This window comes from Micromys minutus, assembly GCF_963924665.1.
Source record: "Micromys minutus genome assembly, chromosome: 18".
Classification (NCBI taxonomy): Eukaryota; Metazoa; Chordata; class Mammalia; order Rodentia; family Muridae; genus Micromys; species Micromys minutus.
Window position 1 is genome coordinate 41,955,755 of NC_137953.1, and position 25,995 is coordinate 41,981,749.

At 45.6% G+C, this 25,995-nt stretch overlaps 1 protein-coding gene across 1 annotated transcript in view; it reads left to right on the forward strand.

Moving 5' to 3' along the window:
• CREB3L2 (cAMP responsive element binding protein 3 like 2) overlaps window positions 1-25,995 on the forward strand; it is a 118,812-nt gene that overhangs the window by 58,109 nt on the left and 34,708 nt on the right. Inside the window, exon 2 of the mRNA XM_080932160.1 lies at window positions 5,088-5,304. Within this exon, the coding sequence (XP_080788286.1) occupies window positions 5,088-5,304 (217 nt within the window). The remainder of the gene's footprint in view (window positions 1-5,087; window positions 5,305-25,995) is intronic.

Genomic DNA, 25,995 nt, shown 5'->3' on the forward strand with positions numbered 1-25,995 from the left:
CAAAATGTCATGCCATTTGAGTTAAGCTGGCATGGAGGTCAGCCAGCCACATGGTAGATAAATGACCACACAGCTGGAAGGCAAGCTTTAGAGAAAGTAAAGAAACCTGAAGGACCAGTGGAAGTGTGTTTAGAACAGAGACAGGAATAAGAAACAGGATGGCTTCAGCCCTGTAGGCTGCTTTGCTAGGCGGGGGCTGGAATTCTAAGAAGAAATAATAAGTCCATTATCCCTTAAAGGGATCATTACTCTATGCCTTTAGGATGACTTAATGTGAGACTGCCTTCTTAGGACTGGTCTCATAGGCTGCTCATTGACCTACCCAGCTGGAACTGGGTCTCCATCCAGGCCAAAGATTTCATCCTCTTGGCCAGGAAAAAAAAAAAAAAAAAAAGCTTTCCCTTAGTGTGCCTCAGTATTGTTGACGCCATTTATAAATCTTTAAAAGAAGGCACCAGTGTCTTCACTGAGCTGGATGAGACACAATCATGTTATGAAATACGGTTTAGCCCAGCTGCAACTCAGACGACTCTGAACCCTGTGCAGATGTGTCTGCAACCCCTTTGCTCGTGGGTCGTGGAAGGTCACTAGGTACTGCTCCACCAAACGCTCTCTCTGTATATTTGTACAGTTTTTGTGTGCGCGTCAGTAGATGGTCGGTCTGTGAAGTCTGTCTACTTCGCATTAGAGGCACAGTGAGGCGGCATGCTGTAATAAAAGCTACACTGAGTATGGAAACCCTTGAGCTTGGCGTGGAACCTCAGCTCCATCCTTCATCAACAGCACAACCCTGCACACAGTGCTTAAGCATCATGAGGCAGTTTTCTCATTGGTCCAGAGACTAGTCACTCTTGGAGAAGATCTGACAGGTCAACCACTCAGTTCCTCAGGCAAGCCTACCACACTGCCTAAGCTACTGTGAAGAACTTTCCATATATCTCGACTGTGAGGCTCAAATATCTTTCCTAGGATAAGCAAGGTGGGAAAAGTCCCATCAGTTAGAAATAAGAGGACCCTAGTTCAAGGTCTTGTGATAGATGAACGAGGTATTGGACTGTGAGTTGCTAGGCAACTTCACAAGATTGCTCAGATCATGGAGTATGGAGCAGGCTATGGAAGTAAACTAGTAATGCTTGGTTAATTAATAGGCCAGGTGGCAAAATGCTATTCTACTTTTCAGAAATAAAGTACCTCTACATAACTGTTGAGATGCCTGTTAGAGTATCTTGAAGGGTCCAGAAGGACTTCCTCTTTGAGGCCCACTTTGTACTTTTCTCTGTTTTTGGCCACCAAACCATAATGTCTCATTGGCTAGCTGGCATTAGTGATACACCAATTCTGGTCTGAGCTCTGTACCAGCAGGAGGAGGCTGACCTATCTGGTGCATGCCCAAGGCCAACACTGCAAGTAGGCCTGCCTAGATTCACTTTCCTGGTCTGAGCCATGGCATCTGGTGGGATGGATCGAGCTTATCTCTTTAGTCCCTGACCCCACTCAGGGGTTACCTTTGTTAAGTTCCAAGGTGAGTGGCTAGGCACTGTTAGTCCTTGCTTCCGAGGTGCTCCTTTTCCCCAGGAGGGGAGGTCATAATGAAGTGCTTCTTAATGACTGCAAATTTTTCAGGGCTGCCTGTCATTAGGGCTAAATTGTTTTATAACATAATAATTACTGTATCATCCAAAGTAGGGGGAGCCCGAGGAGGGCAAACACAGCCAGGAGGTTTATTATTGGTTATTGAGAGGGGATGCTCATGAAAACATTCATTAGTGCTGCTCCAGAGAAAGAAAACAGGGTGTCAACAGAGCAGGCCAGCCTAGGCAGCTTCGCCTTGCCCGCAGATGGAACAGGATGCTAGAGGTTTAGTAGAGCCAGCCTGGCTGACCAGAGCTGTCCTTGCACACGATTGCAGTTTGGAAATGGGCAGGGCGTATCCATTTCCCACTTTTGCATATTATACTTTTCATTATTTACTTCTTTCTGTCTCTGTGATTTTTGTTCTTGAAGGGAGCTCCATCAAACAGCTCCCAATAGTCACCATCTTCCAGACCATCAGGTCGGAAGTGTAGGCTGCCTAGGACCATACGCTGACCTTAGCCTACTGGATAGCCAGACATCTGGTTCAAATCGAAGCTTTACAGCTTCCCTGCCCCGCACTGGACTCAGCTAGTTACAGAGGAAGAACTTGGGTCCCTGCACACACATGTGATTCAGAATCTAATCTCGGTCTTCAGTTACTCCAGAGAGTGTCTGTGTATGATAAAGTTTAAGATACCCTTGTCACATCGTAAGTGGCCGTGCCTGGGGTGGGCCTGGGTCTTTTCTGTCTTATTTATTTCATGTCCCTGGGTCTCCCTCGAGTTTGACATTTGATAGCTGCAGAATCTGTGAAGTTTCTTCTCATCTTGGACACAACCTCAAAGCACATTGTTGGGGTCCAAGGACAAATATTCTGTAGGTGACAGGAGTGGAGTCAGCTTCCTGTGAAAATGGAAGTGTACAGAATTATAGGTGCTGAGGATGGCTTCGGTATGGAGATGCGTTTGACACTCGGCAGTTTGGGGAGAAATTTCTGGTTGTCATACCCAAGGGGGAGTATTTCTGATATCTAGGCAGTATAGATTCAGGATGCTATAAAGCATTCTATAACATGTAGAACAACCCCCTTCTTGTCCCCACGCCAACATGCACACACACACATACACACAGAGATTCACACACAGAGATTCACACACAGAGATATACACACACAGATACACACAGACAGATACACATACACAGATACACACACAGATACACATACACACAGATTCACACACGCACACACACGCACACCGCTACCACAAAACATGTCTAGTTCAGTATATCAGAAGTGCACTACTGAACACCCTACAACATGCAGAGCAACCTTCCCTACCTCCCACACCGGCCACACACGTTATTGCTCACACCAGAACTAAAGAACTATGTAGTTCACACCAGAACTAAAGAACTATGTAGTTCCGCATACTGACCGTGCACTGAGAAGTGTGCGGTAGAGACCCTTACAGCACTGGCACACATCTCTGACGGAGGGAAGATTGATGGGGCTCCATCTCCTTCCTTGTGGGGCAGTGGAACAGGAGACATAGTAACCCTGCATGTTGTATGTAGGCTACTCCATGCATGTCCATGGCATGGCACAGGCTTGGAGGGCAACAGAATTAGAGATGGAGGATGGAAAGCTGTTGAAGAGATCAATGAAAGCTTAAAGAGAAACAAAAATCTAGTGGAGAGTGTAAATGTATCTTTATTTGCCTGAAGCTCACTGCCTCTGTCTGCTAACCTAGGCCTAGTCATGGAAGCTTCCAGCCTCCATACAATCCTGTCTAGGCCTAGAATGTTTTCATCCTCTGAGACTTGCTGCTGAACAAGCTCACCCCTTCTTGATTCTTTCTGAGCTCTGGCAGTCTGGTCAACTCAGTTGTTCAGGTTCAAGCTCCTCTCCAAGCTAAACTGATTTAATCCGGCTTCTCTGTCTCTGTCTCTGTCTCTGTCTGTCTCTCTCTCTCTCTCTCTCTCTCTCTCTCTCTCTCTCTCTCTCTCTGCCTCTCCTAATTTGCTCTGCTTGGCCTAAAACTGACTCACTTTCAAACATGGGTGCTCCCTTCTGCAAACTTTACCTCCATGGTTTGGGATTAAAGTTGAGTACTAAGGGCATGACTGTATTCCACCTAGAGGTATTAAAGGTGTGTGCTAAGGCTGAGCCACACCACAAATAGATACAACACTTTTCAGTAATCAACACAATCTCGGGGTTCACGGTGTGGTTAGATATCCTGCAACAGGAGAGAACAGAGAGAAGTGGGCTGTTAGTTATTTACCACTAATACGATGCTTGCTTGTTTGATATGGTCAGCTTACAAAGAGCAAAGGTTTCCTTTGGCTTCTGAGAGTCCTTTGCATCTTTGACCCCTTAGAATGATTGACCTCTTTGCCTAATTGGTTTCTGCTGAAGCTGTTGCTTGGGCAAGCCAGTATTCCTTAGTGTCATGGTGCATGGCAGAACAGAAATACTCACTTCATGGCTGAAAAGTGAAAAGGAGGAAAGAAAGACCCCAGGGTCCCCTCTAAAGGCATTTCATCTGACCTGAAGGCCCCACACTCTTAAGGGTCCCACTACCTCTTGAATACAGATTTTGGGGAAACATCCAAGAACCAAACTAATAGCACTACTTCTATTGAAGGTACCTTGTGATAGCCACTCGATCATGCTGTGGAAGTGGAGGAAAGCTTCTCTCCAGTCCCACTGTGGTGGTTTGATGTTACCAGTGCATAATGTGGCTGACCCTTGCAATGATGCCCTCAGAGAATCACACTCATCTGCTGTGGATTTTGCCATTTTTTTCCCCCTCAGGAATTAAGAGTTGTGTTGTGTCACTCTGACCCTAGGCTAGCTCATCGTTTGCTGTGACTAGAGGGTCCATGGAGACAGGATGTTCTGTAACAGTGATGTATGATTCTGAGGTCATTCATATTTCATGTTGTCCTTGATGGAAGATTCCTACCATCAAGCTAGCCACACCTAACTTACCTGAATGAGGGCTCAGGTGTCCAGCTGGTCTGGCCAATCCCTCGCCAGGCGTGCAGGTCGGTGTGACTGTACCAGGGCACCTCGATAAAGCCTGTTCCTCACTCAATCACAGAGTGACAAGGAATAATAAATTACCGTTAACTTAAACCAGTAAACATTGCTTGTGTTTGCATGTGTATTCGTGTGCACAGGCCAGAGGTCAACCCTAGTGTCTTCTTTAGGGGATGCTCACCTTGTCTTTGGGGCTCCTCAGTTAGGTCTGACTGGCCACTGAGCCTCTGGAGTCAACCTGTCTCTGCTTCGCTAGCCCTGGATTTACAGATGTGTGCCACCACGTATGTGCTCTCATGTGTGTGATGGGGATCAAACTCTGGTCTTCACTCTGTACTGGATTGATGGACAGAGATAGACAAATGGATTTTATAAGTGACCGAGTCTCTCTCTGCCCTGTGGTATTTGTGGAGAGTCGGTATCAAGAGAAAGAGAACCTGATTTCTTCCTCCTTTGCTTCTTGCAGCACTTCTCAGAGCTCCTGGATGAGTTTTCCCAGAACGTCTTGGGTCAGCTCCTGAATGACCCTTTCCTCTCAGAGAAGAGCGTGTCCATGGAGGTAGAGCCATCTCCAACATCACCGGCACCTCTCATCCAGGCTGAACACAGCTACTCTCTGAGCGAGGAGCCCCGGGCTCAGTCACCATTTACCCACGTGGCTACCAACGATGGCTTCAATGACGGTAAAAGCTGAAAGCAAGGAGACACTGGGGCCTCGAACTTTCCGACTCTAGCTCCTCGAGGAGATGTGGTGCAGTCTCTATTATTGTTAGCATCCACATTAGCCACACACACACACACACACACACACACACACACACACACACACACGCTGCCTGGTAGGCCTGGTGCTGAGGTAAATAGCAAGAGGTACAGCATGAATTTTTGTGTGCTAGGCTACATCTCCGAGAACTCGCTGTCACGGAAGCCTAGTGTTCTCTTTATCCCTGAGAGCCGCCATTTGCAATCACACTGGCCTCTTGGCTATTGATACCCAACCATGTGCAAAGTCAGTTATTTTAAGGAATCCATCATTTTCCTGACAAAGGACTTTGACGATCATTTTTATCTAGAGAGCCTTTTCCACTGACCCTACACTCTCAGGGAGCATTACTGGACTCTCCTGTTGGTTTCCCCTCTGTGCCTATTCTTGTCAGTAGCACTGATGCCTGTCATTGCTGAAGGACTGGCTTTTCTAACTAAGATGCTGAGGTATTTTGACCATTACTGGATAAGCCTTTATCTGCCCATTTCTCCACATGTGTGTGCATTCATACACACACATACACACCCACCCCCACACATGCGTGTGTACACACACACATATACACACACATACACACACATATACACTTACACACACATACACATACATACACACATACACACACATACACTCACACACACATACACACACATACACACACATACACACACACATACACACACATACCAAACACACACACACACACACACACACACACACAACTGAACTATGTTTCCATATAGGGGTAGCCGCTATTTTAAACACTTTGAGTAGACGTTAAAGACCTTGTTCTCTAGTCTCATCCCAGCATATGACTCTTTTCACATGGCCATGATACAGGGTCAGAAACTGACCCTGTTGGGTTCTGCTCTGAGCCCCCTTCTGCCATGTCTTACTTACCATGTGTGTAGGGCAGTGTCTTTTACAGGTTGCTCCCACGTAACACAGTTGCTCATGCTTCTCTCTGGTTAAAGGCCAATGCCTGTATTCAGATACATAAGGAAGGGGCTGCTCCTCCGAGGGAAATCATTCCAAACCTCTAAAATAATTAACTTCTCTCAGGACTCAGAATGTTGCCAGTGTGAAAATTCCAACTCTTCTCTTAGGATTTTTTTTTTTTAATTTTTAATTTTTGAAGAACCACACTAACGCTTATGAGGGGAAGTGTGTTCTTATAGCCCAGTAAAAAGGGTGCTGTGAATCCGCTAGTGGATTTTTTTCCTGCCTGCTGGAGCCTCGCCCAGATACTTTGACTTTCCTTTTTCTTTGGAGAGTTTGGGAGCATGAGGAGTTAACCCTTTCCTGTCGGCCGCTCCTGCCTTCGAGCAGTAAGATGAGGTGTTTGCTTCACCTTCTGGGAAAGAAAGGAAAAGAGCTGAGCTAATTTGAGGACATAATGGTGTTTGGGGGTTAAAACTGAGTGTTTAAAAATCTGGGAGCGATGTCTACCTCACATTGTCTCAGCCCATCACGTTCCACTCCCAATCCCCTCCCCCTCCTTCAACTTGTTCAGTTCATTGCCTCGATGCCCCGAGATCAGCTGCCGCCAATGATGCCTGATGTGATAGGTACCCTTTATCCCCTTAGCAACAACGGACAACAGAGAAGTTATTTGAAACGTACGAGCTACGTATTTGTCTAGTTTCTTGTGTAAGATTGTCACCATGGAAGGTGAACGACAGATAAAGACGGTTGCTGCGCCCCCATTCCTCACCGTGTGCAGGCCAGCCTGAGGAAGTCGCTTGTCTAGGTTTCAGGTTGGCTTTATGGTTCTGTAACGGGACATCTGCTCTCAGTGGTTGGCTGGACAAATGACTTAAGATTTCTTCTACTGGGCTTCATCATAGGTTCCCTCCAGTTTTTGATTCCTTTGACGCCTCTCTCTCTCTCTCTCTCTCTCTCTCTCTCTCTCTCTCTCTCTCTCTCGCCCCTATTCATTTGTGGTATCACCCTCAGTGTCTTTTGTATCAGCCAATTATGTCTTGTAGGAAGTGCCCCTCCCAACATTAATGACTTAGAATTGCCATTGCTCCCTCCCTGAAGCGATTCACCATTGTAGTTTTGGTTCAAAATTTACTATGGACTAGATTCAGATGCCAGCTGAGACATTCCTGGGGTTAGATGCTTTACCCTAAAAGCAACTGTCTCCAGTAGACAAGTCACTGCTGGTGAGTTGGTTGCCTTTGTGTGTTTCTCCATGGGGCTGACCGTTTCCTGTCCTGACATAGACTGGGAGGAAACTCGGCTGCTCACAGATAACACTGATTCACAGTGGGACAGGATTGCTCAGGAAGGCAGCTCGGAGCAGGCGCTGTGCTGGGGTGGGGGTGGGGTGGGGAGGGTCTTGGACTCTGACAACCACTCTGCCAGTTCTTTTGTGTGTCGGTTCCTTTACCTGGTGCTCTTGTTTGCCACACTGTTTCTCTTTATCTACCAAGTGGCTCTCAAGTTTACATTCAAGGCGCTGAAGAAATAGAAAGAAAGAAGTGATGGTCCATTGCTCTCCCAGCATTTATCAGGAGGGGAAGATTACAGATGTACGTGACCGGTTATAAAATCATTGTAACGTGCCAGCCCTCGTAGAAGTGCCATGCTCTGCATTCATACATTTCCCACACGTTCCAAATTCTACATTCCCTCTGACTGGCTGGGGTGTGGGTGGGGCGTTTAACCTTTCTAGCCCGGCTTGGTGAGAACAAGGTTTCTTGTCGTCCGTTGAGGATGAAGTTGATGATAAAGTCCATTGCCTTCCAGGTTCTGGTTCTTCTTAGCTCTGTTGCAGTCAGTATTTACAACTGAGATCTGCAAGAGCACAGGGTCCTCAGGAAGACTTTGTAGAAGATTTAAAAACGCACTTTAACGTTTATTTATTTAGAGGGACATGAGTGTGCCTGCACCACGCACCTTAGAGGTCAGGGGAAATTTTGCAGAAGTTGGTTCTCTCTTTCTACCATGTCAGTTCCAGAGATGGAGTTCAGGTCATCAGGTTTAGCTGAAAGTGCTGTTACCCGGTGAGCCATCTTCCCGGCCCTGTGCAAGAACATCTCTCTATTTACCGGCCTGTGTCTAACAGTGAATTTAGTGGGTACTTAGGGTCTAACCTATTAGTGGGTTATTTTATCTTTGCTAGTTTGTTTTTCATACAACAGCTAGGTCCAAAGAAGGTGCCTCAGATTATAGTTGTTTAGGGAACAGGAATTAACTATAAACATAATGCGTTATCTTTGCATGGAGGTTATTAGTTACCTTTGCATGTTCAGTTATCCATGTAGCTGTTGGGTCTCTTTTATATTTTGAGCTGAGAGAGGGAAAGTTCCGTTCTGTGTCGGGAAGTTGGCATTGTGCTTGGCACTTTGAAAGTGCTCAGTGAGCATTATACCATTGAGTTGGATAGCCAGTTGTTTTTAAAAGATGACACAAGAGACGGAGCATCCATCTCTGACCTTCAGGGTAGAGCCATGGAGATCATTGCTGTTTGGTGCATGGTCTTACTGTACATCCTGCAGAAGAGGATTTCCCCAGCGCTAGCTCCTAGCTAACAGCAGCTGTTCTTTTCAGATCATACATGCCAAAGAGCAGCAGGTGTGAGCCTTACGGTTCATTTTCAAATTAATTTCATATCTTTTCTTTTAGTACTGTATCTTATAGTTGCCTATCAGTGAGCTATGGAAAATAGAAAAGACAGGGAGCTTCTGGGAAGGGAGAGAAGCTGAAATTTGAATGGGGATAGGTAGGTGACATGAACAGAGACTAGTGGAAGAGAGAAGAGCCAAGCTTATGTCTCACACTTACAGTTTGCTATGCACAACACACAGTTGGAAATGGCCTAACGAAATTCAGTAGACTAACTTTGTTTCAGACTAACATGTTGGTTGCACACCTACTGTGTGCCAGACTCTAGCTTAGGGACTTACAAACCAAATACTAACATGTAGACCCTGCCTTGAGGAACTCAGAGTCTAATGGAAACATGGTGTACCTAATACTCTATTAAGCAGAACTGGAGTAGTGTTCCAAGAGGAAATTAAACTGTAGGAGTTTCCACGAGGGGGGGAGAGGGAGAGGAAGGGGGAGAGAGAGAGAGAGAGAGAGAGAGAGAGAGAGAGAGAGAGAGAGAGAGAGAGAGAGAGAGAGAGAGATGGAGGGGGCTCACCCATTGCGGAGTCAGGAGGAACTGCTTGATTGAAGCAGGGTTTCAGCTGTGTCTTGGCTCCCTGCCTAGAGTCAGCCCCCTGGTTCTTTCTCAAGGGCCACAGATGGGAAGCAGACAGCCAGGACTCCGCTGCTTTGAAAACAAGATCCCCAGTGAAAAGATCATTCACGGAACAGGTTTCCAGAGATTCCAGGTTCCTTCCTCTTCCATTTATTAGTTGTCTTCCTGTGTCTACGTCTGGGTTTATTGTCTCGGCTTTGTCCTCCATTCCTCCCCGTGGCCTATTCTTGTGCCAACACTTTTTGTTGTAGTTTTTAATTGACTGATTGATTCTTTCAATTACAGAACTTGCTTGGTTCATTTCCATCCTGTCAATTTCCCTGATGACTTTTTTCTCTGTATTTGGACTTCCTCCCCTAGTTGACTGTTCTGCTCACTTTAAAGACTGTCTTGTGAGGGACTGGACTTCTTTAGTGCATCTACTTATTTCAGTCATCTGTCTTAGTCATTAGTTCTTGTAAAGAGAAGGACTGTGAATTCATCATGGACATCTCCACTGTCTTGGTAATTTGAGGTTTCATGATGCAGTGTTAGTGGTTTAAGAATGAGTCATGAATAAGACATCCCTTTGTGGGACTCCCAGAAAGCAAAAGAACCAAATAATATTAGAAAGGGGGGAGGAATTAAAACTAGGAGACACATTCTGCTCTACAGACATTCAAGACACAACAAAGAGACACAAAGATTGCAAGACAACTACCCTCCTTCCATGGAACCACTGGGGTTCCATTTATGTTCTCTTTGACTTACATGCAACCTAAAGGAATCATAATTGCACACAAGCTAACCCTCAGTATTGAGAGAACAGTGAACAGATCCTGTTGTGGAGGGTTATCCTATTGTAAGATCAAAGAATACCGTGTTGGGGGTCCCCCAAATGGCACCTAGTTTTTATATATAGCTCCCATTCTGTGAAAGGCTATGCCCCAAACTTGCTGAAAAGAAGCAGAGGGAATTCTGATGGATGTCGAAAAGGGCATTTTTGACAATCCATCTTCATGGAAGTTCTGGTGATTTTCTTTCATGTGTATGACTAGGAGATGGTGCACATGGGATAGGAGTTGTTTGAGATGTTCAACATCGAAGGTGTGAGTGGGCGGAGGAAAGGGTGGGCGTATCCAGCACAGCCTCACCTGTGTCTTAGCTTCGATTATATTTCTTAGTTTTGAGAATGAGCAAGTGTTTGGTAACAGTATTATTTTATTCTCTTGAACCATGGCTTATGTCCCTCCAAAGGTAGAATCAGTGCCCCCAGGTCCAAACATTCAGAAGAGGTAACCACCTTGATGAAGTCTGACTTCTCTTTAGGCAACATACAGTCATGTAGAGTTTAAGAATGGCTTTTTGCACCAAATCCAATATCCTCCACCTCTTAATAAACAATAGCTGAAATTGTTCTAGGAGCCCTCACCTCTAGTGGTAGATAGTGAGCTTTTCACCATTCTTGGGAAAGCAAATAATTCAGCTCTCTCTGTCCAGTGACACTTAGAATAAACTCTGTTCTTCTGTAATTGCTTCTCAGCTTGGAAGCAGCCCTCACACACACAGCTAAGTAGAGACTTGGTTTAAAAGGAGTCTCCTTTTTATTCATCTCCCTCTCTTCTACTTCCATAACCCTTCTATCTTCCCTTCCTGTCCCTCCTAACTTTCCCTTCCTTCCTTTCTCCTCCCATAATTCTTCTATCTGCCCTCCCTGTTCCTTACTTCCCCTAATCCCCCACTCCCTGAGTCCCAAGGCAATCTTACAGAACAAATGGGTGTTTGTATCCTGTCGAGTGGACTCTGGATTCCTAAACCTGTGCACAGAATTTGGGGCCATCTATATTTGTTAACCTTTCTGGTAAGAGGTGTTATAACTTTCTTTAGTTAGTTCGTTTATGTATTACGTGCTTGCCCATGTTCTTGTGTATGTGTATATGTGTGTATGAGTGTATGTGTGTGTGTGTGTCTATGTACATGTTCTACAAGTGCTGAGGTGGAAGTCGGCTTTCTCCTTTCACTATGTGTATTCTGGGAATCAAACCCAGGTCTGCTGAGCTTATCTGCAAGTGTCCTTACCCAATGAGCCATACTGTGGGCTTTGATAACTTTTTTTTAGTTCCACAACAGATTCTATGCCTAAAAATGAAAAGTTTAGAAACGCTGCTCTAAAACATCACGGGACTCATCCATTCGAAAGCTGGCTGGAAACGTCTCTGAAACACTGGAGCCACAGAGGTTTATGGGGTTCAGGCTATCAGCGTGGCCAAGATCAGGAGTGGAGCTGCCCTTCATAGCCACTGGAGTCAGTCCTTACCCTACTCCGCCACCTTTTCTCAGGGTACAGGCTGGTGACAAGATGCTGAGGGTGCTGCTTGTTCAACCAATGAAATAAAATAAAATAAAAAAGGAGAGAAATGAAGAGGCAGAAAGAAATATCCCAGAAAAATGTTCCTGGATATGCTTATGACTTCAGGAGTAAAGGCTTGTATAGGAAAGAGCAAACTTCGAAGGTCACTTCGAGGAAGTCTTCACCCTTGGTGCCTATGGGTCATGCACATTGTAATCAAATTGGGATGTTTGGTATATTGCCCAATTTTCTGCTATGACAGCAGATACTTGATGTAGTCAACACCCAAGGAGAGAAGTTTTGTTTGACAGCTTTGGCGGCTCCAGGGTATCTTCGGTGACTGACAGGCTCCACTGTGGAGTGTTGCTCCACAGTGGAAGTTCACGGTGGAACAGAGCTGCTCACCTTGGGCTCAGAAAGTAAAAAGGAGAAAGAAGATGAGACCAAGTCCTATAATCCCCTTGAAGGACATACACAGCTGACTCCAAACCTCCCACTAGGCTGCACCAAGTTTCACCACCTTCCAGGAGTGCCAAACTGAGGGCAAGAACATGTCCACACTGGAACATGCTTTAGATCCACACCATAGCTGGGCCTCTTAAACATTTCTGCTTAGAAAACCTCTTTACTCAGGAAAATTCTGCGTGACCCTCGGGATGTAAGCATATAAGACAGGTTTACAACACAAGTATTTACTATAACAAATCATAAACGGATTTTAGAACAGTTCCTTAGTATTCATAAATTTTACCATTTATTGAAGACAAAAAGAAACACACAGTTAAGCAGATCTCTGCACTTACTTCTCTATAAAGCGTTAATCTTGGACAAGCATTGGATACTACAGTATAGGATGTCCTCAGTGTTTTCAGAGTGGATTAATAGTTTGGTTTTAAAATCATCAGAGCCAAGAATGCTGTTTTGCATGTACTACATCCTGGCAAGAGTATGTTTAGGGCCTTTTCAGAAATTGTTGGAAATTCTTTCCTAATCCCAAGTCAAATTCATCTAACATATTTTTTTATAAAAGAAACTTAAGTCAGAAACTCCAAAGGTGATTTTTGAAATCAAGCATTCTAACACAGTAGACTCCAAAGACATACTAATTTGGTACTTACGTGCTGAAGAATGACATCCAACATAATATCGTTTTAGAATAATACTAAAAGCCTTTGTCTTTGTAATTAAACTATTCCATTTCTATAAGAGCAGGCAGTTTTGTGTGGACACTGTGACCCGTGACAGACAGTGGTCCTGAGGGGTGGCCTGAGGGGTTTGAATTAATTTCTGTCCGTTGTGTGTTCAGAAGCCTTTCCTTGTGACCTGACTAGCCATGATCCCCACATTCAGTTGTGTGACTTGCGGCTGAAGATTCTGCAAAGCCTACCACAAGGTAGACATTTACTTAGTTCTCTTGTTTCAGTATCCCAAGAAGAAACTTGGTAGTGTTAGTCTGGAGCGTCTTAAGAGAGAATTTGATATGTCCTCTGTCCCCTGAGGTTGTGTAAGAATGAGGTTTAATATAAAAAATCAGCAGTCTAATCTAAAATGAGGCATAATGAATGCATCTGTAACAAGGTAACTTATTTGGGCTGGATTAAGAGACAAACGTGGGTGCCTGGAAGAGACGGTTCAGTGGTTAAGGGTGCGTACTGCTCTAGAAGAGGTCCGGAGTCTGGTTCCTAGCATTTCTATTAGGTGTCTCACAACCACTTGTAAATTCCAGCACCATGGGATCAGGCATCCTCTTCTGGCTTCCATGGGTACTACATACATGTGCACATACCTGCTCCCCTAATACATACACTTACAATTTTAAAAGTAATAACAAAGACAAATTTAAAAATTTGTCTGTATAGAAATAGACAAATTGCCTGTAAGACAGACTATTGCTGTTCCACGTCTATAGAGTACAGATAGATGAATGAAACCATTGGGGATTCTCAGACTTCCTGGAGCTGGAGGTAACCAGGTGGGCTAAGTATTGATGCCTTGAATTTAGGGAGCTGTGCTCACAGTAAGCAGATCCTCAGCGAGTAAGCTGTTGCTGTCAGGAAGTCACACGGCATGCACGAGACAAGCTGCAGGAAGAAAGATCCGTGGGATGATTGGCACGCCGCGATGGAGCAGCGAGGGAAGCATTCGTTGGAGAGTCAAAGGAGAGCAGCCTGGCTTGATGCTGAGGCTCCCAGAGCGGGTGCACAGACAGAGCTGCCTACAGAGAGGCAGGAATCGGAGCTACACAAATGTCACAGAAAGGGTGGTTTTTGAAAGGGTAGAGAAATAGCCAGCAGGATCCACACAGGTTGTGTGTGTGTGGGGGGGGGGGTGGTACGGGTGACTCATAGGTGACTTAGGTTTCTGCTCTGTAGCCTTAGAGGGATTTTGGTGTTGACGTGTTCCCAGGAAGTGCGACCCAGAAAAGAAAAAGGCACCTAGATGAGATAAATAGGTAATCACATTTCCTTTGAGCTGGTGTTGAGAGCATGGCGTGCGTCATCCCAGAGGGGGTCAAAAGGATTCCGCTTTCCTCATCTGCTTCCATACCAGGCCCTCTGCTATGGGAGAGGGGGTGTCGATGAAAGAAAGAGCTTGTTTGGGACAGGCAGGGGAACATGGGTGAAAACAATAATATTGCTTCCCTTAAAACAGTCAGATAGGAACCCCTTTACCTACCCACTGCAATCCAGAATAGTATAAAACAGCAAAGTTGGCAACCATCTGTTGAGTAAGGACACTTCGACTTTTCACAAATAACAGCTCTCTGTCTCTGTTGAAGAAACTTACACCGTACGTGACAGTTTTATGTACATCTGTGTCCCGAATCAGTCTTTCCGAATCAGCCCCTTGTTCCATGGATATTTATGTGGTTCATGCTTTAAACATCACACCCTGCAGGAGGAATTGTGAATTTAAAAGCAATCTTGAGCCCCAGTCAAGTGTGTGTGTTAAGGATCTCTAGAGTCATGTTAGGAGTCTGGGCTCTGCCCAAATTATGAATGACTTGATCTTGGGTGAGCTGTTTCAGCCTTCTGTCTGACCTTCCGGATCTTTAAAATGAAAATATAGTACCTACCTACAGCATCGCTGGAGGGATTATCCGGATTCATATTTATCGGGCACTTTAGAACAGTGCCTGTCACGTTGCAAGCACTGAATAAGTATCAGCTATTATTGTACTTCTGTGGATTGCTCTATAATTAAGTACATAATTTACCAAGTACCCCTGATGGGAATGACAGGAGCCAAGGGGAGGGCACCAGTATACACAGGCCTGGAACAAGCACAGAAAAGCCGAGATCACGGTGGTCTCAGAGGTCTATCCAGTACAGGCTGCCCGCCTGCCAAAGGCTAAGGACCAAACGTTTTAGGTAATATGGGTTGGTCTTAAATGATGCTTCTTCATATCAGAAACACTGGCTTGGTGCTCTGTAGTTTAGGAGTGATCCATGTTTTTTTATGCATGCATATGGGCTCAAAAATTAACATTTATTAAAATGTATACATCGAGGCTATACCTGTATTGAACCATTGCTCCTGTGGAAAGGAAATGTGCAGGTGACAGTGAGCCCAGGGTATAGGACTCATTTCTATGCTCTGAGTTTTTTTTTTTTTTTTTTTTTTTTATGAGTCCCGGGTCTGCCAAATACCAGCTGTATAATTTTGGGTGTTTGTCCCGCGCAACCGTCTCGCCTGCAAGAACGACGCGGCACACAAAATAGAATCCTTCTGCGGTAAACTTTATTAATCTGGAAAAACCGGTACTTGCTTCACGTAACGAAAAGGACGGAGAAAACCAAGAGATCCAAGGAGACGAACAGGACGAACAAGCTCCACGAGACGGCCGAAAACCAACGAGGGGAAGAGAGGAAGAAGAGAGGAAAAGAGAGGGAGAGAGAGGCAGAAGAGAAAGGAAGAGAGAGAGGAGCTATCCAGCCCGTCCCCTATAAAAGGATCAGTCCTTGCCTTGGACGCGGAGCCCCCTGATTGGTTGAGACTCAGCAGGCCCTATGACGCCACGGGAAGAGGCGGAACTCATGAAGCGGAAGTTACCCAGCCTGTGCGCACATGGCTTGTTTACTGCTAACTCCAGCCAGATATCAGCGCCATCTTGTAATGGCGAATGCGTGGGAATGTGTGGGCGGCGCCCCACAGCCGGATATCCACGCCATCTTGTAATGACGGAAGCGTGGGAATGTGTGGGCGGCGCCCCACATCTCCCCCTATCTTTTATACTTTGAGCAAAGTAGGACACCCATATTAGGAGGGCGGAGATAGAGGTCAAATCCTCATTAAGGTGTATAAAGACCATGTACAGGAGTAACCGCTAGGCCTTTTGTAGCCCGCAGTACACCTGACCTGTCACTCTGCCGTTTTTCTGAGGGAGGGACACTGGGGCAGGAAACCCTCATACAAATGGCTTATCTCCCGGAGAATACCCCGCGACCAGGGGTTTCTCAGTGCGATGCTAAGCTCGGCATCCCTCATGGGCTGCTCAAACCAGACACTCTAATCCTGTGCAATGAACCGAAGTTCTAGGAGTGCAAGAGCTGTCTGGCCGGCGACCTACTGCTTAAGCAAAGACAAACAGATATCGGCTGATGCTGCATGTTCTAGAGCGACAGGCGCTTGGGCAGTAACCACCTTGTCTCTTTGTTTGGGCCTCGAGCTTACAAACCAGCCAGAGAAGCAACGCAAGTCCGCAGCAAAGGATTGCTCCCAAGAGTCCCACCCCCACCCAAATTAGTATCGGGGGTGAAAAGGTTAGGGGAGACTGCAGCATCAGGTTCCGCTGGAATTGGTTTCAGGACTGCCGACAGAATCGCCCATCTCGTCTCTTCTCTGGCTCTCTGGTTCCACCGCGTCAGGAGCAGGGCTGTCATCAGGAGTCTCTGCCGTTTTTCGCGTGAGCCTCTCGGGAACCCAGAAAGGATTATTTTCATCCTGAGGAAAAACACAAACAGCTCCCCTGGATCTTATCAACACAAGATCCGGTCCTTTCCATTCATTAGTTATGACATCTTTCCATTTTACCATCTCTTTTGGTTTATCCATGGGTAGGCAATGCCTTTCAGCTGCCGTATGGCCATGGTCATCAAGATTTAAAAAGTTTAAGGTGAACAGTGCCATGGATACTGCGGTCCTAGGCACGGGGGGCAAGGCCTGCATAACCCCCCCTTTCTGTTTTATTAGATATGATTTAAGAGTGCGGTGAGCACGTTTTACAATACCTTGTCCTTGTGGATTATACGGCAAACCTGTAAGATGAGTCACAGCCATCTGGCTACAAAATTGTTGAAATTTTTGTGAGGTAAAAGCCGGTCTGTTGTCTGTCTTTAAGAACTTTGGCTTACCCCAGGCACTCCAAGCCTCTAAGCAATGTTGGATGGCATGTGAGGCCTTTTCTCCAGATAAGGGAGTGGCTACAATTATTCCTGAACAGGTATCAATGGATACATGTACATATTGCAGCTTACCAAAGGCGGGGACATGGGTAACGTCCATTTGCCATATTTGAAGAGGCTGGATGTCCCGAGGATTAACCCCCGAGTGGGGCGCAGGCAGAAACTGACTGCAATTTTGGCAATTGACAACAATATCGCGAGCCTGTTTTTTGGAAATGGAAAAGCGGCGCCGCAAAGTTTCGGAAGTTACATGAAAGTTTTTGTGAAAACTTTTAGCAGCCTCTAGCGGCGAAGACATGGCTACAGCAATTATTTTTGTAGCCCTGTCTGCCAAATCATTGTCTTGAGCCATAGGTCCTGGCAATCCAGAATGAGCTCTAATGTGAGTAATATAAAAGGGCGATCTTCTGGCTAGAAGGCAATTTTGAATTTGCGCAAAAATTGAGGCAACTCTGCTAGACGGTTTAATAATGCCAGCCGCCTCAAGCAAATTGACAGCATTAACAACATAAGATGAATCAGACACTATATTTATAGGCTCTGAAAAACGTTGTAAAACCTCAAGAACCACTAAACATTTTACCACCTGTGGGGAGGTTTCTGTGTACTGCCTCGAGTAGACCTGACCGTTAACCACAAAAGCCCCCAGCCCCGTTTTGGAACTGTCAGTATAAATAACTAACCCTTCTTTTAGGGGACTACAGGACGTTACTTTGGGAAAAACTACAGGTTGAGTTAAAGCAAACTGTAAAATTGGATGTTTTGGGTCATGATTATCTATTTTTCCTGAAAAGGAAGTGACTAAGATAGCCCAATCATTTGAAGTGGCAGCAAGAGTGGAAACCTGCATGGCATTATAGGGAACAATTAACAGCTGTGGCTCACTGCCAAAATGCGTGATGGCAGATTTTAGCCCCCTCAGCGCTAATTGCGCCACAGCATCTGGATACCAGTCAATTATTTTAGCTGGCGAGGCATTAGGATGCACCCACAATAAGGGTCCTTGCTGCCAAAGCATTGCAGTAGGGAGCCGGTTTGTTTTAAAAACACATAATGAGAAAGGTTTATCATAATCCATGCGAACCAATTGTGCATCCTGTATAGCTTCTTCTACCAACTGTAACGCTCTTTCTGCTTGCGGGGTCAAACTTCTAGGTGAGGAAACATGCGGATCTCCTTCTAAAACATCGAACAAGGGTTTAAGTTCAGCAGAAGGAATCTTAAGAAAAGGTCTAAGCCAATTAATGTCTCCCAGTAATTTTTGAAAATCATTAAGAGTGTGGAGGTGATCCCTTTTTATCTCGAGCTTTTGAGGGACAATCCTATCAGTGAATAAATACCACAGACCCTAGGAATTGACCAGTATCAAAAATCTGGAGCTTTTCTGTGGCAATATATAGGCCCTTACTTTTTAGGGCCTGTAGCAATATAGGAAATGTCTCTTTTAAAATCATCAAATTTTTGTGGCATAATGCAAGACGCACCTGTTTCTTTACTCTCTCTGGGAGGAATGAGAAGGCTTTTAAAGGTGCGCGTGTCTCATAAGGAGGGGCTACTGGTAAAGGAGGCGCTGTCGGGACAACTGGGGACAAGCGCGTGGGCCTATACTGCTCGTCAGGATAATATCCTTTTTCCTCATAACTAGCTGCTCCTTCATCTACCCCTGCCTCCTCTTCTGGGTCTAAGCCTTCTCGCTCATAATCATCATTATCTGAAGTCTCGAGGCTATAAATGTTAAGAGCCTCAAAGTCTTCTACAGGGTACAAGCTGACTCTCCTTTTTTTAACATTAGAGGGCATAAAAGAATGAAAATCTGAAGGTTTGTGGGTAACAACTCTCCCGCTGTACAGCGTTCCTGGAGGTCCTTTTTCCTTAGGGGGATAATACCTTTTCCTGCGCGCGCCCATTCTCTCACTCTGTTCGGCTTCTGATAGCCTATCCTGCGCTTCACTCAATACCTCTTGCCCCGCAGCGACGGCGGGCCTACAACTCTCATCTCTTAAACAATTTTGTACCATCGTCCAAATGGCCATGGTTCCGGGCCCGAGGTTTCCAGCATTCTGTGCACAGTTTAATTCTCTACCCAATCTGTTCCATGAGGCTGGTGAGAGAGACCCCGAAACTGCAAACCAAGGGGCCGTTCGCTCAACCTCTCTTACAAAACGCTGCAAGATGCGGGTGGGCAATTCTAAATCTCTCTGCTTAAGAATTGACTGCAGGGCTGTAATGGTCGAGTGTGAAGAGCCCATCACAGCGATGTAATGCCCGCGGCTTATTTGCGTGGCGGCCCAAGGCGAAACTGAAAGGCAAGTCTCAGCGCGTTCCGCTTTTTTTATCTACAAAGACTTATGGAACGCAGGGGTGCCTCTGCTTATCTACGTCCGACTTAAGCACAAAATTAACACCAGCCCCGTTGGACACAGAGGAAATTAAGAGGAAGAGAATTAAAAACTGCACTGACGAAGACCGGAGCCTCTACGGACCCTTCACACGGCCGTGGAGGATTTAAACCAAATTAAAGAAAGATCCAGGATCAGACATACCTTGCCGAACTAATCTCCCCGCAGTTCTGAATTCTGTGGTGCAGACGATGGAGTGGTCGAATTTCCCGGGTTTCGGTACCAGATGTCCCGCGCAACCGTCTCGCCTGCAAGAACGACGCGGCACACAAAATAGAATCCTTCTGCGGTAAACTTTATTAATCTGGAAAAACCGGTACTTGCTTCACGTAACGAAAAGGACGGAGAAAACCAAGAGATCCAAGGAGACGAACAGGACGAACAAGCTCCACGAGACGGCCGAAAACCAACGAGGGGAAGAGAGGAAGAAGAGAGGAAAAGAGAGGGAGAGAGAGGCAGAAGAGAAAGGAAGAGAGAGAGGAGCTATCCAGCCCGTCCCCTATAAAAGGATCAGTCCTTGCCTTGGACGCGGAGCCCCCTGATTGGTTGAGACTCAGCAGGCCCTATGACGCCACGGGAAGAGGCGGAACTCATGAAGCGGAAGTTACCCAGCCTGTGCGCACATGGCTTGTTTACTGCTAACTCCAGCCAGATATCAGCGCCATCTTGTAATGGCGAATGCGTGGGAATGTGTGGGCGGCGCCCCACAGCCGGATATCCACGCCATCTTGTAATGACAGAAGCGTGGGAATGTGTGGGCGGCGCCCCACAGGTGTTCTTTTAATCTCACAGGTTTTTGGTTTTCAAATGGGAGCAATGGTCACATTGACCTCTGGGATATGCTTAGGACTAAGTTAATATTTCCAAAGTACTTAGAACAGTACCCAGCCCATAGCAAACACTGATGGCAAGGCTGAGTTTTCTATCATGGACACCTCTTCACTTTTCTAATTCATTTCAGGCTACCATGGGCAGACCGGCCGCTGGCTCCTGTGCGTGACCATGTTCCAGACAATTCTTGTCCCACAGCCTCCTGCCTTCCAGAACTCAGCCTTGGAATGTTGATGGATAGTGTTATATCTTTTTTTTGTTAATCTAGTTGTGCCTGCAGGCGTATTTCCCCTGAGGCCCAGATCCTCATGAAACTGGAGTTACAGATGGTCATGGGATGTCATATAGGTTTTTTTTTGTTTTGTTTTGTTTTTTTGTTTTTTTGTTTTTTAAGGCATTCTGTATTTACATTTTAGTTGTTATTTTCTTTCCCCAGCCACCTATCTCCCTCCCCCTCCCATTGCCTCCATGAAGATGCTCCCTCTCCCAACCACCCTATCCACCTCAGTGCCTTCGAATTCCCCTACACTGGGAAAATGAGCCTTCACTGGACCAAAGGCCTCTCCACCCATTGATGCCAGAGAATGCCATCCTCTGCTGCATGTCATATGGGCATTGAAGCCTGGTCTTCTGGAAGAATAGCCAGTGCTCTTAACCACCAATCCATCTCTCTAGACAAGGAGATTTTTATGTGGAAAGAGTAAGATCTGTCAATTTTTAAAAACATGTTCAAAGAGCAAACAAAATGAAGGTTTAGAGGAAGCATACGAAACTAAGATACTTTCTTCAATTTATACATACTGTTTGGATGATAATGTGGATACTTTGGATGATAAATTGGATAATATATACATACTATTTGCATATGGTAGGACTTTTTTGTCACATAGATGATATTGAAACCAAGTGATTCCTCTCGACAATGTATGCTTACTCTTGTGTGTGTGTGTGTGTGTGTACACGTGATCGTGCACATGCATGCACACGTCTTTATAAAATGCCAGATTGAGTTCAGGTTTGATCTTTTCCCACTGTAGTTACCTGGATATGCATTTGGAAGTGACTGGCTCTGTACTCGAGATGCTGTCGCTTCATTGGCTTTAAGCAGATCTGTGTTTCTGCTCTTCACGAACACCTAACGGTTTGGTCTATTTAGCGTCTGTGGTGTTGGTGGTTATTCCCTTCTGAGCTCAGGTATGCAGGACTTGTCATGTCCAGTGCCTTTTCATCTTTGCTGATAGCCAAAGGGTGTTGCTGAGAAGATGCAGCTTCGGAATTTGACCTTTGAGGGGAAGCTTTGTAAACAAAGCATGGTGCTACAGGGGGTGCTTATCTTCCGGAATGCATACTATTCAAACCAGGAGAGGGTGCCTTTCATTTGAAATGAAACTTAAAAGGAACATAGATACAACTCAGAGGTACACTTTTTCATTTAAAGTCTAAATCACAGAATTCATAAAGGTTAGAAATGAGAGTATTTCAAGGGCTTAGTTCCCCTGTCTCTGTTCAACCAATTGCCGAAATAGCTGAGGATGCTTCTAATTCTAAAGCCTCGGTGGCTCTGTAGATGTGTTTTGTCAGTAAAATTTACCTGCAAAACTAAAGCCCTGGGCAAGGTGCAGAGGCCATGTGTGTCTTCATTCTTCCGGTGTCAACCTTCTCCCCTATAGGCTACGTCTGCCATTTTGTTTTCTATGACTTGATCTTTATTTCCCTTGGTCACAGAATATAGGCCAACAAGCCAAGAGTTGGGAATGGGCACTGTCTTCTCTAATTTCAGCCACATTGGAATGCTGGTCTCATCAAACTTCTTATTAACTGCACTTCTTTAATCTGAAACCAGCCTTTTCATGATGTATCTGGCAGGTCTGATTGGTCAGTCTACAAATATTTATGTCATTTTATCAATCATTCATGGGCAAGTGAGAAGACAGTTTTTTGGTGAGTTGGTTCTCTCTTTCTACACTTATGTAGATTCCAGTAATTGAACTTGGGTCATAAAGCTTTTGAGGCAAGCTCAATGACCTGCTCGTCCATCTCACCAGCCCCTACTCAGAGTTCTTGACATAATCTCCAGTCGGTAACTCAGAGGAATTATTCTGAAAATCAGTGCAGTTAGTTCATTGCAATAGATTCTGATATCTTAATCCAGCCATCTTCTATTAGCTAGTTGTGCTGTGCAAGACGCTACCTAAAGCCTCCATTCTTCTGGGTTTTTTTTTTTTTGTTTGTTTGTTTGTTTGTTTGTTTGTTTGTTTGTATTTGTGGGGGCAACATCTATTCCAGGGTGGTGTCCGATTTAATATATAGTAGAGGATGATTTCGAACACTGGATCCTCTTGCCTCTGCTTACTGAGTTGGAACGCTGGGGTTATTAGTGTTTGTATGGAACTAGGGATCAAACCTGGTGCTTTGCATATGCTAAGTAAATACTCTACCAATTACATTATATGCCCAGCTCTAGATGACAGTACTTGAGGTACCAACCATTTTATTACTAGAGCTCATGCATCTCCGCTATTGGGGATTGGATGATTGGCAAGGGGTGGGGGTGGGTGTCAGATAAGCGGCTGCTAATTCCAGCTACATTCACTCATATCCCTAAGGCCAGCAGAGAGTTGGATGGCTTGGCTTGGCTCAGCTTATCTTGCCATGCCTTTGATTTGTATGGCTATGTTCCTTCCTCTGGGATCAAGAGGCCAATTATCCTAACACATCCTTCTTATGTGACAGTAAAAGTGTGGGAACAGAAAGCCCTTCTTATCTAACACATTTCAAGATCCTACTATGTGGAGAAGCTAACACGCACTGCCTAGGTTAAGTCACATGGTCAAGCTGGAGGCACTGAGAGCTCAGACAGCAAAAGGCACAGTTGGAGGGTTCGATGTTTTATGTCTATATAGCTTGACTACAGTAAGACTCCCCTAGGAAAGAGCCTCTTGATGTGCTTGTGAGGAATTCTCTTGATTAAGCTAATTCAGGGAAAATACTCCACTAAATATGGGCAGCACCATTCCCCATTGGGTTGACGTCCTTGACTATCTAAAAAGGAGAAAGCCAGCTGAGTTCTAGCTCATCCCCTCCTGCTTCAAGAGTATGGAGTGTCCAACTACCTAACTCTAACCGCCATGGCTTCTCCACCCACGACAGGCTTCCCTCTAACTGCAACTGTCTCTTAAGTTGCTTGTGTCAGGATATTTTGTCACAGAAACAAGTCACAATTAGTACAGAGAGAGAAAGCCACCTGGAGTCAGCAACGGGCCCTTTCAGCCACTACAGTAGTTGTCCCCAGCCCCCAAAGCCACAGAGGAGGCAGAGCCATGGCTGTGTGTATGACAACTGGCAATTGTATTAATAGTTTCAAATACAGGCTTTTAAAAACTCTATAAAATGTTAAGGAGTAATAAAAGCCACAGTGTTCAGAAGATTGTCTTGATCTACATCTACTGTTCAGACCCATTTCCTCTGTCTTTTATCTTCCTCAATAGTGTACTGTTATACCAAGGCTTTCCTTAGTATAGTGTGGAGCTTTCCTTTGTTATCAAAAAGACTCTGTAAATATAATATGGGTGTCTATGTAAATATTCCCCTGTGTAGATAGACCAAAATCTGCCTCATCTTCCTCTCCGCGTTCATGGATCGTTGTTTGCTGTGTTTTGCCGTTGTAAGTCAGAGCTCGGTGAGCTTATATATATTTATGGAGACACCATCACCTGTTTCCTTCATGAATGTTGGTAGGCATGCAGTGGCCTGGGGTCTGACCTCAGCTGGCAACGCAGGAGACTTAGATTCAGTCTCATCGTTGATAAAAATGACACCTTTGGCCTGAGCTTCATTTTAACTCAAAACATCTCCAAGGTGGTGGACTACACTGCGGTACTGGGTTGGAAGCATGAAGGCAACACCAGTTGCTTTTCCTCATCTGAGCTCGGGGGAGCGGAGCCGTGGACTTTCCACTTGGAACACTTCTGTAGTCTCCAACAGAGTCGGCTCCCTTTCCGGTCATCATTGCTAACCACTGCTAGCTGCTGCTTCCAAGACAGCAATGTTCGGTTTTTAGCTAGGAGCTAAGAATGAAGAGCAAGCACTGTTCGTTCCCGTTTCCTACCTGCTCTTGTCTGCCGAGAATGGTTTTGTTCAACCAGAGGAACCAGTTTCATCTTCCTCTTGGGCTCCAAGTTCAAGTGTATGTTCTGCACTGATTTCGCCTATTGTGAGTTAAAGTGGATCACAGTCACTTTGACTGTAATACCAGGACATGTGACCTTACCTCACAATTTACTAGTCATTGAATGGGGCTGTTTTCCCCAGAGGTGTTCCTTCCTCTTCATTTTATGATACCCAGGGCTAAATGTGTTCTTCCTACATCCTTTCTAGCCTCTGCTGCTGTGAGTGCGATTTCTACGAACAGAAGCGTTGGCATCTCCCTGCTGAGTGAAGAAAGGATCCACATCCTCTCTCTGTCCCCTTCTCCACCCTGTCCTCTGTGATCTACACCCTCACTCTGCCTCTGCCTCCCTGCCCCATTCCGTCCAACCATGTCTTCTCTGTGGCTCCCTTGCTGTGGAGAGTCTTCGAGTTCTGAGCCTCCTTGTGAGAGAGTCCTTAGTCTTTTGGCCTGCGGTTCAGTTGTTTCCATAAGCCGAGCAGGGCGCCCATCTGGCTTGCAGAAGTAGGTGTCAGGTACACTGTGGTGTTCCTCCTCTGGCAGCCATTAAAAGGTCCTTTGTTCCCCACCAGCCCCTCCTGGTTCAGGATGTCGCCCACACCCTGTGACGATGGAAATCCCCCCATCACAGCAGACACTCATCAGCTTATGAAGCTGACTCTGAAAGCAGACCGGCACCTTGTGAGCGGGAACCTAGCCTTTTCTATGCTCAAAGGAAGTAGTTTATGGGGTTCAAGTTTATCTTGGTGAACTTTTGCTCTTCGCCAGCCTTCCCAGGCTTCCCTCCTCAGCTCTTAGGGATGATGTTTTTCAAGTACCTTTTTTTTTTTCTTTTAAATAAGGAAATTGGAGTCATATACTTGAGTATGTGTTCACAGTGGGAACGGCGTTGCACTCCTGATCAGTCCTAGGTCACCAATTAAGCAGGCTTGCTTTCTAATAGCAGAGAACACATGTGCTCTGTGTATCCCCCATCTTAGTAAAGGTGTCCAGTGAGGGCTGGACTGCTGGCTCTTCCTTTCTCTCTGCATGTTTCCGGCCTCTTGGCTCTTCCTTCTCACCCCTCCCTTTGTTCCTGCAGGGCTGGGCTGAGTAATTTGTTCTGAAGCAGTTTGCTGCGGTTTAAGCTCCAGGGCAATGTGTGTCCAGTGAGGGAGGAGCCCCCAGGCGTGGTCTTGCTGCCTAGCAGAGTCATCTCTCCCCAGGCCTAGTTCTCATCACTAAAGCCTTGGTAACAAGACAGAGCCTAGGCTCACCAAGACC